We start from the raw sequence: 12,875 nt of genomic DNA, 5'->3' as shown, positions 1-12,875 counted from the left end.
TTACTTACTCGAGTCCATCTGGTCTGTAGATAATTACTCAAAAGAAACCTTAATTGTAGCATTTCTGTGACGTGCTTTATATTTGCATTATATTATGGTTATTATATAGTAACATGATGCTGTTTTATTGTCCGTTTGATAAAATTAACTGATAAATGCTTTGAGCAGATACAACTTTACAATAAGATTCCATTAGTTAACATTAGGTAATTCTATTAGTTAAATGAACTAACAATGAAAAAACATCTAAAGCATTTGATAAAAAAAAAATCTAATTAATAATAATAATAATAATGCCCATACAGCCAAAAAAAAACAAAACAAGCCTGGCTAAATATATGTTGTAAAGAGTGAAGCTCAATGAAATATATTTTTGAAATTGAAATATTTATTTTCAACCTTCATATAACAAAATATAATTTAAAATGTATTTTAGGGGCAATAAAATAAATTTTCAAATATATTTCCTTTTGCTACATGCAAATATTCACACATCTTATAGACAACAAATACATGTTTTCTTCAAATGTGACATTACTGGATTGAAATACATGGAGGGCAACATTTTTTTTAATTGTTGTAAAAAATTATATTTATACTTTTCAAATATATTTAAAAAAAAATGGCCAATAAATATATTGGTAGAAAATATATTTACATAAATATATTTTGAAATGATTATTATTTTGTTTTTTTTTGTATATTTTAAAACATATAATATTTATTTATTTATTTGCTGTATGGGTAAGCTAACAAGCTAACAAATTAACAACTGTATTTTTGTCAACTAACAGTAACAAAAGTTATATTTTCAAAAAAATGGCCAAAAATATATTGGTAGAAAACATATTTATGCAAATATATTTTGAAATTAGTATAAGTTTTGGGCCATTTTTGGTACATTATTAATTTAATTTAATTTCATTTCATTTCATTTCATTTCAGTTTTGGGCCATTTTTGGTACATTATTAATTTAATTTAATTTCATTTCATTTCATTTAATTTCATTTCATTTCATTTCATTTAATTTTTGTTGCCGTATGGGTGAGCTAACATGAGTTATTAATAAGCAGTTGTATTTTTAATAAATAACAATAACAAAGACAAAGTTATATTTCAAAAAATGGCCAAAAAATATATCGGAAGAAAATATATTTACAAACATATATTTTGAAATGATAATTTTTGTGTTTTTTTAAATATATTTAAAATATTTGATCTTTTTGCCATATGGGAGAGTTAAATCTTAATAAATACTGCAGCAAAAGTGTTAGCTGATATTAGTTAATGCATGAACTAATGTCACCTTATTGTAAAGTGTCACCAGCCTTCCTTTCTATCCCTGATGGCGCCCATTCTAACACTGATATCATTAGTTATCAATAACACTGCTGAGCTCAGTGTATACAGTTCCAGAAATAAAATCCAGGGCAATCACGACAACCGTCCATTAGCGAGACCGAACGACCCAGCATCCTGACCGCTGACCTCTGACCTCTGACCTCTGACCTCAGGCGCAGTGGGAGAGGCTGAGTTTGAGGACGCCGTCTGCGTGCATCTTGAAGAGCAGTTTGAACTCGGTGGGCAGCTGGTGCGACTCCTGCCACTTGGTGGTGAACTTGGTGCCCTTCTTGTCGTAGTAATGGTAGGGTAGCTCTTTGCCCGTGTTGGGGTCCCAGCCGAAGGGCCAGAATCCGTACAGGTGCACCTGTTCACACAGAGACGAGGCCAGCGTGAACATCAGGATCCCTGTGCTCAGACGCTTCGGGGAAAGCTGCTTCGTCTTCCAATACCTGCAGACAGCAAGAGCGGACACTTCTGTTTGTGTCATTTGTGACCCTGGAGCACAAAAGCAGTCATAAGGGTACATTTTTTATATACAAAGCTGAATAAATAATCTTTCCATTGATGTATGGTTTGTTAGGATCGGACAATATTTGGTCGAGATACAACAATGTGAAAATCTGGAATCTGAGGGTGCAACAAAATCTAAATATTGAGAAAATCTTTAAAGTTGTCCAAATGAAGTTCTTAGCAATGCATATTACATTACTAATCAAAAATTAAGTTTTGATATATTTACAGTACGAAATTCTCAAAATATCTTCATGGAACATGATCTTTACTTAATATCCTAATGATTTTTGGCATGAAAGGAAAATGTATAATTTTGACCCATACAATGTATTGTTGGCTATTGCTACAAATATACCCCAGCGACTTAAGACTGCTTTTGTGCTGCAGGGTCATATTTAGACATATACAGTATATATAAGCATTTTTAAATAAAACGGTCTTTGGATATTTTGAGATGTTGCAAACTGGAAATAGGATTAACAAAATCTGTGTGTATTAGCTGACAGTCTTTAATTCTATTTGTAGGTTTGATGAGCATTTTGGTGAATCTCACAAAACCTGTGCTTATTATTATTATTATTATTAGCACTATGGAATTGATCATAATGTGAAATATACTTCTAATGCCCTTCATTAAATGATATTATTATATTATTACAATTGTATTTATCAAGCAATGAATAAGTACAGTTTTCATCTTATTAAATTTTTTCATTCATAAAACCTGATTTTTCTTTTATTTATTTTTTATTTTTTGCATTATGGTAATTATTATGATGTCAACAATCATTTAAAAAAAAAAATTCTAATGCCCTATAAAATTTATTTTATGAAAATATAATGAACACAAAATTAAATTTTAATGCCCTTTATAAAATTATATTATATACTAATACATTTTACATTCATCAACCAATTTATTTATTATACATAAAACCTGTGATTTTTTTTTTTAGTTACATTAATCATAATATCAACAATAAAGTGAAAATTCTGTCAATTTATTTATTATTATATTTTTTTTTATTGTAAACCAGAATAAAAATCAATAACTCTGGAATAACATCAAATTATTAAAAATAAAAAATAAATTAATTATGTAATTAACATAAACATTACAGTGTTTCCATAAGGGTTGATCTCAGTACATTCTGCACTTTGGCACCTCAAATCCACCATCGCTTTACCTGCAAAAACTCTTCCATCACAGAACTTCAGTGTGAATGAAGTCAAATATCCTCACATAGAGTTGATAACAGAGGACCAGCGCACACTGAACAGCGTTTACCCAGAAACCCCCGGGAAACAAAACTAATGTGTTCCACCCAAAGTGGCACATGTGTCATTGTGCCATTTTGTGACAACACACCCATGAAGGTCAGCGGCTCCTGTATGTGTGTGTGTGTGTGTGTGTGTGTGTGTGTGTTCTCAGAGGTTTCGCTCAGAGCAAGGTTAGTTCAGCCAGCATCTCTAATACAGTCACAGAGACACTGAACACAACACTCAACCACTGGGACAATACACACACGTGTGTGTGTGTGTGTGTGTGTGTGTGTGTGTGTGTGTGTCTGTGTGTGTGTGTGTGTATATTTATGCTTATAGCTCTATTTATTCTGTAACATTAAAGATTTTAATTCATACACCTCTTCTATGATGAAAATGCTTTCAATTTCTGAATTAAAATCATTTTGAACATGTCAACATGAGCTTGTAATGATTTTGCAATAATTTTCTAATGTTATTTATTTACTTATTTGTGAGTTACACATTTTTTTTAACTCTTAATCAGTTTGTAATAACTTTCTAATGTTGTTATTCATTTATTTATTTATCTGAGATTTTACAAATTCTTACAAAAAAAAAAAACGAATTTAAAATGTATTTATTTATTTACTTTTAATTTTAAAATTGTATTAATAAAGTTTAAAAACTTTTAGTAACATTAATAACATTTTGTCTATTTAAATCAAATGTCAAACTATTTAGTAAATATTAAATAAAAGTCTTGATTAAATCATGAACTCTCCCATGTATATGCAATCACAGACTGTTAAACCCAGTATCTATGAATCCTCTCGTGATCTTGTGAGCGTCTTACAGAGTGAAATCACATCGACTCTGTTTGAAGGGATTGCAGTAGATTACAGGACAGCAGCTCAGTCGATGAATGAGGGTTCAACCGGGTAACTCTCACTTACAGACATCCTGATAATCTCATCTTCTGCTCGCTACCACGTCCAAAAACCAACATGATAGCACTTGGGAAGGCTGCATGTGATCATGATTTCTGCTTCATCTGAGATATTTGCATTGGTTACAAGGCTTCATGGTTGTGGTTTGCAATAACACGCTTTAGTGACTTTGCAATAATTTTCTGTTATTGTTATTTTGAGAGTTCAAGAAATTCTTTCAAATAAAACCCCTAAATTCTTAAAAAAAAAAAAAAACCTTAATCAGTTAGTAACAATGTTCTATAATTCATTAATTATTAAGATTAGTTAGTAATTCGTAGTAATTAGTAAGAATTTTAAAAAGAATTTTAAAAAGAATTTTAAATTTTTTTAAATTACAAAATATAAAACTAAAGCTTTCTATTTTTTCTATTTTGTATTATTTCGATTATTGTTACTTATTTATTTACTTATTTATAAAGCCTTTAGTTTTAAAATATCATTAATACCAGGCTGAAATTATTCAAAAACAGCTACTCTTAATCAGTTTTCAATAATAATAAACAACCCTTAATCACTTAGTGATAATTTTTTATTATTTATTTAAATGCAAATGCGCAAAGCTGAACTCATACGTCATTCGCCCGGAGTTGCTTCCGTGTACAACAGTGAGCGCAAGCTACATTAAAGTGATTATTACGTTTTGAATATGGATATTTTTCTTACAAAAACGCATTGATTCGCTACAGGAGGACTTTGTTCACCCCCTGGAGACGTGTGGGACACTTTTTTTTATGGATGGGTGCTTTTTATTTAACTTCTTTTGGACTGATGCATGCAACACCCGCTGAGTGCCATTAAACAGCTTGAAAGATCAAAGACAATTTTTAATATAACTCCGACTGGATTCGTCTGAAAGAAGAAAGTCATATACACCTAGGATGACTTGAGGGTGAGTAATTTATGGGCTAATTTTCATTTTTGGGTGAACTAACCCTTTAAGTCGCTGGGGTATATTTGTAGCAATAGCCAACAAAACATTGTATGGGTCAAAATTATCAGTTTTTCTTTTATGCCAAAAATCATTAGGATATTAAGTAAAGATCATGTTCCATGAAGATTTTTTGTAAATTTCCTACCATAAATATATCAAAACTTAATTTTTGATTAGTAATATGCATTGCTAAGAACTTCATTTGGACAACTTTAAAGGTGATTTTCTCAATATTTAGATTTTTTTGCACCCTCAGATTCCAGATTTTCAAATAGTTGTATCTAAGCCAAATATTGTCCTATCCTAACAAACCATACATCAATGGAAAGCTTATTTATTATGTATATGTATAAATCTCAATTTCACAAAATTGACCCTTGACAAATCCATTGACTGGATTTTGTGGTCCTGGGTCACATATTTATTATACCTTTATTTTAGTAGCTTAGTTCTCAGATCTCACCTGTTGACGTACTGCATAATGTTTCCCGGCCAGGCTAACTGCACCTTCAGCTGGCCCTTGTGCTCTACGAAGAAATCGACGAGTGTTCGTGTGACGGTGGCCGACGTGTGGAAGAAGAAGGCGGGAATCCAGAGGATGGCTCCGTCCAGCTTCTTCAGGCTCAGGTAGAAGTTGTTCCTGTCCTGGATGGTCAGCAGGTTGTTGTAGTATTTCTCCAGGATGCTGGGGTTGAAGGTGGTCAGGTTGGTCCGGCGGCCCACGTCGCGACGGAAGACCTCGGTCGGTGCGAAGTTGCAGCGGAAGACGAAGTCGTAGCTGTCGATCTGCGCGCCGCAGTGGCTGCCGGTGAGGATGCCGCTGTTGCCCACCACGGCGCAGCTGTTGAAGCGCTTGTTGAGGACGGGAGACGAGTCCGGCAGCAGAGACCTGAGGTTCTCGCCGATGGAGAAGACATATTTGTGACTGGAGTAGTCATAGTGCATTAGCTGACCCACGCGGACGCTGCTCTTGGTCAGCGTGAAGTTGTGCGCGACATCGATGTACTGAGCGATCTCTTTACTGGAAAACAGATAAAACAACATCCAGCGAATGAAACGGAACGAATCATATAGAAAATAAGTGTAATATTACTATTGAAAAATACTCATATTCACTGTAAAAAAGAATTCCGTAAAATTTATGGTAAAAAACGGCAGCTGTGGTTGTCAGAATTTTACCGTAAAAAATACGGTAGCAACATTTTAGGTTTTACGGTTTTTACTTAAATTTACAGTTAAATATCGTAATTTCATTAACTGATATAATGTTAATATACCAACCTACTGAAGTACTGAAATCTGTTTTGTAACTTTGTAATACACTGATAACCACCAAAAGCACGTGGTGATGAGAGTCACATGATGAACCAAAGCCCATCACAGGCAGCTTTTAAATATTAACATATATAGAAGGTGCACAGTGTCATTCACACAAACACTAAACACCATCATGGTAACACACATGAAACTTAAATAATGCAATAAACATTAATTTAACAACTTTAGATGTAACATACAACCCTAATGTACAAACTAAGAAGAAACAGTTATTTAAAAAAAAAAAACATAACATTTGAAATGCAGGGAATGCAGGGAACTCTGGGAATGTCAATTTACGGTTATTTATTGTAAATTATACTTTTTTTTTGCACTTCCAAAAACGGTATTCTACCGTAAAATTACTGTACATGTAATTTCCAATACAGTTTTTTCACCGTATATAGTAGGGAAATTTACCGTTAACCATTTAACAGGTTTTTACTGTAGCATACTGTAGCAGTTTTTTACCATTAAATTCACGGTCATTTTTTACAGTGTTTATTAATATTGCGTTCACATGTGAGCATGATTTTTTTTTTTTTTTTACAATTTAAAAATATTTGTTCAATTTTTTTGTACTTTAAAAATAAATACATAAATAAATAAACACACATTATGAACAATAACTTTTCTCTACTGGAAAAGAGACCAAATAACATCTAGCGAATGAACCGAACGGACTGAATCATATAGAAAAAAGAATTACGCCAACTGTAATATTACTATTTAAAAATACTCATATTTAAAATCATATTTATTGATTTTTTTAAACACAATTTAAGAAAAAAAATTCTATTTTTTTTGTAAATTTAATTTGATACATTTAATCATTTAAAAATAAATACATAAATAAACAAACACACACACACACAAAAAATGGGTTCTTCAGCAGTTCTTTGTGGTAGTTGAGGTGCTATATAGCACTGCTAAATGGTTCTTTGGCTCGTAATCATAGGGGAACCAATTTAAGTGCTATATAGCACCTATAAAGAACCTGCAATGGTTCTTCGGCGATTCTTTGGGGTGGTTAAGGTGCTATATAGCACCATCTTTAAAGATATAGGTGCTATGTAGCACTTAAAGTGGTTCCCCTATGATTACGAGCCAAAGAACCACTTTTAATGCTATTTAGCACCATTTTTCAAAAAATGTTGGCATTTGATTTGATCGATTTAATAATACTTTAACATTTTAATAATCATATTTTAAAACTAAACTTAATAAAAATAAATAAATACATAAATAAACACATCAAAAACAATAACTTTAACAATAGTTTTAATAATATTACTATTTAAAAATATATTTAATAAAATGCAATATTACATATAAATATGAGAGTTGACATTTTAAACACAATTTTAAAAAGTGTTTTCAAAAAAAGTTGACTTTTTTTATTTTTGTTTTAATATTGTTATTTTAATATTTGTTTGTTTTAATATGAATGATATTAATAAACGTCATTAATCATATTTTAAACCTAAACTCAAACTTACTTCAAAATAAATAAACACACACACACACACACACACACACACACACAAACACACAAACACACGAAGAACAAGTATGTTACAACAGTATGTGGAAAATAATGTGTTCTTTGAACTTTAAACCGCATAAACACATTTCATTACACCAAATACACAAAATAACACACTGGCCCAGCTAACCAATCACAACACATTTCGTATTTCAGAAGGCGGGCCTTCATTTGATTCTGGAACTATTCGAGCCGTTCATGCCAGACTGGGGAGAGAGGTGTTGTAATAATGTAAAATATGTGAAAAATAATGTGTTTTTCGAACAACCTAGTATGAGAGCCTGTTCTAGTACACCCCAAAACAAAATCAAGACTTTGTAAAAGAGCATAATAGGACCCCTTTAATATTTCATAGGCATCTAATATGTGATTCCATACTTTAATATTTTAAGAAATATTGTACATATATGCGTCAAATTAAATATGGCATCTACATTGATTAATGTTCATTGTTATTCTGAATTCCTTAATATTAAAATCCTCTCCACTGTGTGTGTGTGTGTGTGTGTGTGTGTGTGTGTACCTGGTATTTATCACGGTATGGGGACCAAATGTCCCCACAAGGATAGTAATACCGGTAAATTTTGACCTTGTGGGGAAATTTTTTAGGCTCCCATGAGGAAACAAGCTTATAAATCACACAGAATGGAGTGTATTGAAAATCTGAAAAAGTAGAAAGATTCCTGTAAGGGGTAGGTTTAGGGGTAGGGTTGGTGTAGGGCGACAGAATATACGGTTTGAACAGTATAAAAACCATTACGCCTATGGAGAGTCCCCGTAAACCACAAATGCAAGACTGTGTGTGTGCGTGTGTGTGCGTGTGTGTGAGAGAGGTTCACCTCTGCTGTAAATAAGCACTCTGGTTGAACCTCCAGCTGCTGGACTCCTGCAGGTTCTCGTTGAGCGCATTATTCAGCGACGTGAACGCGGGATCCAGGAACTTCATGGCCAGTTGGGATCTGATGAGGAGATGCACAGACAGAGGAAATGAGAAACGCTGTTTCTGTTCCACTTCACAGGACGGCCCGATCGCGGCTGGGATCAATGAGAGCCATCCAGGCAGCTGTCAGTCAGCTCGCGCCCGGGGCAGTCGATGGCCGCTCTAATTAAACAGCCGCTTTTAGACTCCACGCCTGCTCGTTTGCTCACTCTCGTTTGTTAAAGCTCGTTCCGTTTCATTAGCAGAGTTGTTCGAGTCTGGGTTACAGCCTCAGAGGTCAGGACGACTCAAGTCACTCACAATATCCCATCATTTGTCACACATCAAACCGGCTTCAAAAGAATTGGTGCAGAAACCATTTCACTCAGAAATTGCTAGTAGATTTCACATTTGATTACAAAGAAATTGCAAGTAACACATTGAAATAAATATGACATTTTGAAGTAAATTTTTTATTTTTTACAAGAATATACAATCTCGGTTTGTCTACTTCAAAATTTCACATTTAATTTTTTAGTGTAGAAAGACTGAAATAGTATTATTCTTGTTTTCTAAAAATTTATTTTTATAGATTTTACAACCAATTTGCATAAACTTGAATGCATAAAATAGCAGAAGTGTTCGAATTCTGTTTGGCATTACAATATTTTACACAAGAGGAGAGGATTTTCTTTTTCCTGAAAATGCTAGTTAATGTTATCGCACTGGACAAAGATATAACAACTTCCCAAAAACATATATAATTTTTATATTTGTGGTGCTCCCATTCAAAACTGACCATCCTACAAAAATTGGCTTGTAAATCTTTCATTCTACTTTATTATCATCACCAAATATTGTATTCAATGTGTTTATCAACTTGCACAGGTTTTGCATTTCTTTTTGGATCTGACTGATTGTAGGCCTCATTGAGCTGAGCTAAGCTTTGAGTGAAAAAGCATTATTTGTAGATAATTTTGGCTCAAAAACTAAGGCGCATGAGCTCAGATCAATGAGGCCTACAATCAGTCAGATTCAAAAATAAATGCAAAACCTGTTCTAAATCAAAGAAAACAAGTTGATAAACAGACTAAATCCAAGATTTGGTGATAATAAAGACTAATAAGAGATTTACGAGGAATTTTTAAACGGCTGTTCATTTTTGACCAGGAACACCAAAGGATATTCAGCACTGCATGTGGGTTAAAACACATTTCAATGCAGTTCTGCTAGTCTTGGCGTATGCTCTCTCTTCACTGGCAGAAGTTCAAATGACTCTCAGTAAAGCTGAGTAACATATGGTCATATCTTCCGCAAGACGTGCCGGATCAAAATGACTCCTGCTATGTAACCTTGACTGCAGCAGAAGCGTCTGATTACTGACTGGAAATGAAATTGGCAGAAGAGTAAATCAGGACCAAGGACAGCGGCACCGTCTCAGACCATCCTTCAGTCTCACAGTCGTCACAGACCCACAACAACATAAACCACAGCACTGTAATTACACCTTACAGTCTTCATGCTACTATGTATTTGAGATAAGCACAATGATTGTGGAGCTGTTTACATTTCAATCAACTTTTGTCATCCAGAAACAAAAGAAACAAAGCCATCATTAAAGCGTTTTTAACTTCAAACCATTGCTTCCAGCTAAAATCAGAGTCCATAATCCATAATAACAATGCTTCCTCCAGTGAAAAAGTGTTCTGGTCTGAATCAGGAGAGAAATCTGCACAGATCAGGCACCGTTTACAAGCCAAAACAGCTCTAAACAAATATGTGGCTGGATTTTGATGTGAGAGACAACAGGAGATGCACTTTTTCACTGGAGGAAGCATTACTATACATTTTGGACTCATATTTTAGCCGGAAGCAACAGTTTAAAGTAAAAAATTATGGATTTGTTTCTCTTTTGTCTTCTCCAGATGTTAACTGATGGACTGGAGTGGTGTGGATTACTTGTGGATTATTGTGATGTTTTTATCAGCTGTTTGGACTCTCATTCTGACGGCACCCATTCACTGCAGAGCATCCATTGCTGAGCATCTGATATAATGCTACATTTCTCCAAACTCATCCTAATCTCAGATTGCCTGAGAGTGAGCACATTTACAGCTAATGTTCATTTTTGAGTGAACTATTCCTTTAAATTAATTCCATCAAATGCACAATATTGTGTCCTTTTCTAATGGGTCATATTCAATATATACTGTATATAAGTATTATATCACTCTTAAAAATGAAGATTTTAAAATGCTGTTTTCACAACAATGCCATAGACCACCGTTATTTTAGTAAAATTGATATTACTGTTGTAATATTTTATCAATATTTTGAATTAGTTTTTATATTTTGTTTTCATTTTAATTTGTTAAAGTTCTAGTAATTTTATTGTGCTTTTGTATTTTTATTAGTTTTTGTAAAAATTGTTTTTATTATTTTTTATTAAACTAAATGAAAATGAGAAATGTTTCCTTAGCAACAAGATTAATTAAAATACATTTAACATTTTATTTTATTTTACTTTATTTAATTTTTTACTTTCAGTTACTGTAATAAATCGACCATAAACTTATTTGCCTATAAAAAATAATAATAAATCTAATAAATCGACAATAATAATTTAATTTAATAATTAATTATAAAAATAATAATTTACACATTTAACAGACGCTTTTATCCAAAGTGACTTACAGTGCATTCAGGCTATACATTTTTTACCAGTATGTGTATTCCCTGGGAATTGAACCCACGACCTATTGCGCTGTTAACGCAATGCTCTACCACTGAGCCACAGGAACATTAATTAACATAAACGTATTTGCATATAAAAAGTTATAATAAATCTTGATATATCAAGAACTTAAATTCTTAAGTCTGTTAGAATCGAATGCATAAATATGATTGCAGCAGCTGACTTCAGAAATTGCTACTCTGCGAAATATGAGAATGTAGGTTAGTCCAGCTTCATGATCCAGGAGCGAACTGCGCATGCGCGCTGTGCATCATGACAGAAGGACAAGAGAGGCCTTTCCAAAATGTGATTAAAGCACGCCTTATTAATCTACATGTAGGCTATATATCTGCACACATGCGCATTAGAAACGTCCCCAGACATAACACATGAATTCCAGACATAAACACCACCGTTATGAGATTAATTTAATGCATGTAAGTGATAAATCATTCACTCACCGAAAGCCCGTGTGGAACATGTACATCCGCGGCCCGCCGTCGTTGTCGTATTTGGGAGCGGTGAAGATGAAGTCTTTCTTGATGGACACGTAACTGATCAACGATAAAATGAGCAAAGCGACGCTGAACATCACCAGACCCAGAACACTGACGACCCGAACCATCTCAGCCCAGAAACACTGCGATTCACACACGGGGAACGAGCATGATGGACGCGACGCCGATGATGCTGCTGATGCTGAGGAAGAGCAAGGGTCCGCGGCGGCTCTCATCAGCACCGGCCGCTGCCATGCCGGATCTCGGGCTAAAGTCAGCTGGGAGCATCATCTCAGCTCGCATTCGGGATTCTCGTTCAGGAACGGAAGGCGATATTTAAAGGAGACTCGATCCTGTTCAGAGAAATGCAAGAAATAAACAAGTCACTGCCGCAGACTGAAGCGCTGGAGGATCCGCGGACACGAAGGAGTTACACACGGATTCAACCCTACCCCTAAACCTACCCCTCACAGGAAACTTTCTGCATTTTTAGATTTTCAAAATACTTAATTGTACCCGTGGGGACCTCAATTTAAGTCCCCACCGTGACATGAGTCCCCATAAGTCTGTGTGTATTCAGGTTTAAGTCCCCACCAGAATAGAAAAACAGGTACACACATCACACACACACAATATCCTCATAACAAAACACATTCCATAAGTCTGTGTGTAGTCAGGTTTAAGTCCCCACCAGAATAGAAAAACAGGTACACACATCACACACACACAATATCCTCATAACAAAACACATTCTGCCTTTTAGACCCTTCAGTGGACTGCATAACTGCATGACAATTTTGAAGTACCCTACATACAACATTCTATTTTGTTTTATTTTA

At 34.0% G+C, this 12,875-nt stretch overlaps 1 protein-coding gene across 1 annotated transcript; it reads right to left on the bottom strand.

Annotated features, from left to right (window-relative positions):
• Positions 1-1,232: 1,232 nt before the first annotated feature.
• On the bottom strand, positions 1,233-12,463 carry st8sia3 (ST8 alpha-N-acetyl-neuraminide alpha-2,8-sialyltransferase 3). Its single transcript, XM_016440101.1, has 4 exons — positions 12,001-12,463; positions 8,726-8,845; positions 5,487-6,044; positions 1,233-1,794 (listed from the first exon to the last, which is right to left on the bottom strand). Exons 1-4 carry the CDS (start codon positions 12,270-12,272, stop codon positions 1,512-1,514), a joined length of 1,233 nt encoding a protein of 410 aa, XP_016295587.1. The 5' UTR covers positions 12,273-12,463; the 3' UTR covers positions 1,233-1,511.
• Positions 12,464-12,875: the final 412 nt, after the last annotated feature.

This window comes from Sinocyclocheilus anshuiensis, unplaced genomic scaffold (assembly GCF_001515605.1).
Source record: "Sinocyclocheilus anshuiensis isolate Anshui unplaced genomic scaffold, SAMN03320099.WGS_v1.1 scaffold1151, whole genome shotgun sequence".
In the NCBI taxonomy this organism is placed as follows: Eukaryota; Metazoa; Chordata; class Actinopteri; order Cypriniformes; family Cyprinidae; genus Sinocyclocheilus; species Sinocyclocheilus anshuiensis.
The sequence above is the reverse complement of the archived record's forward strand: the minus strand, read 5'-3'. Positions and strand labels throughout refer to the sequence as shown.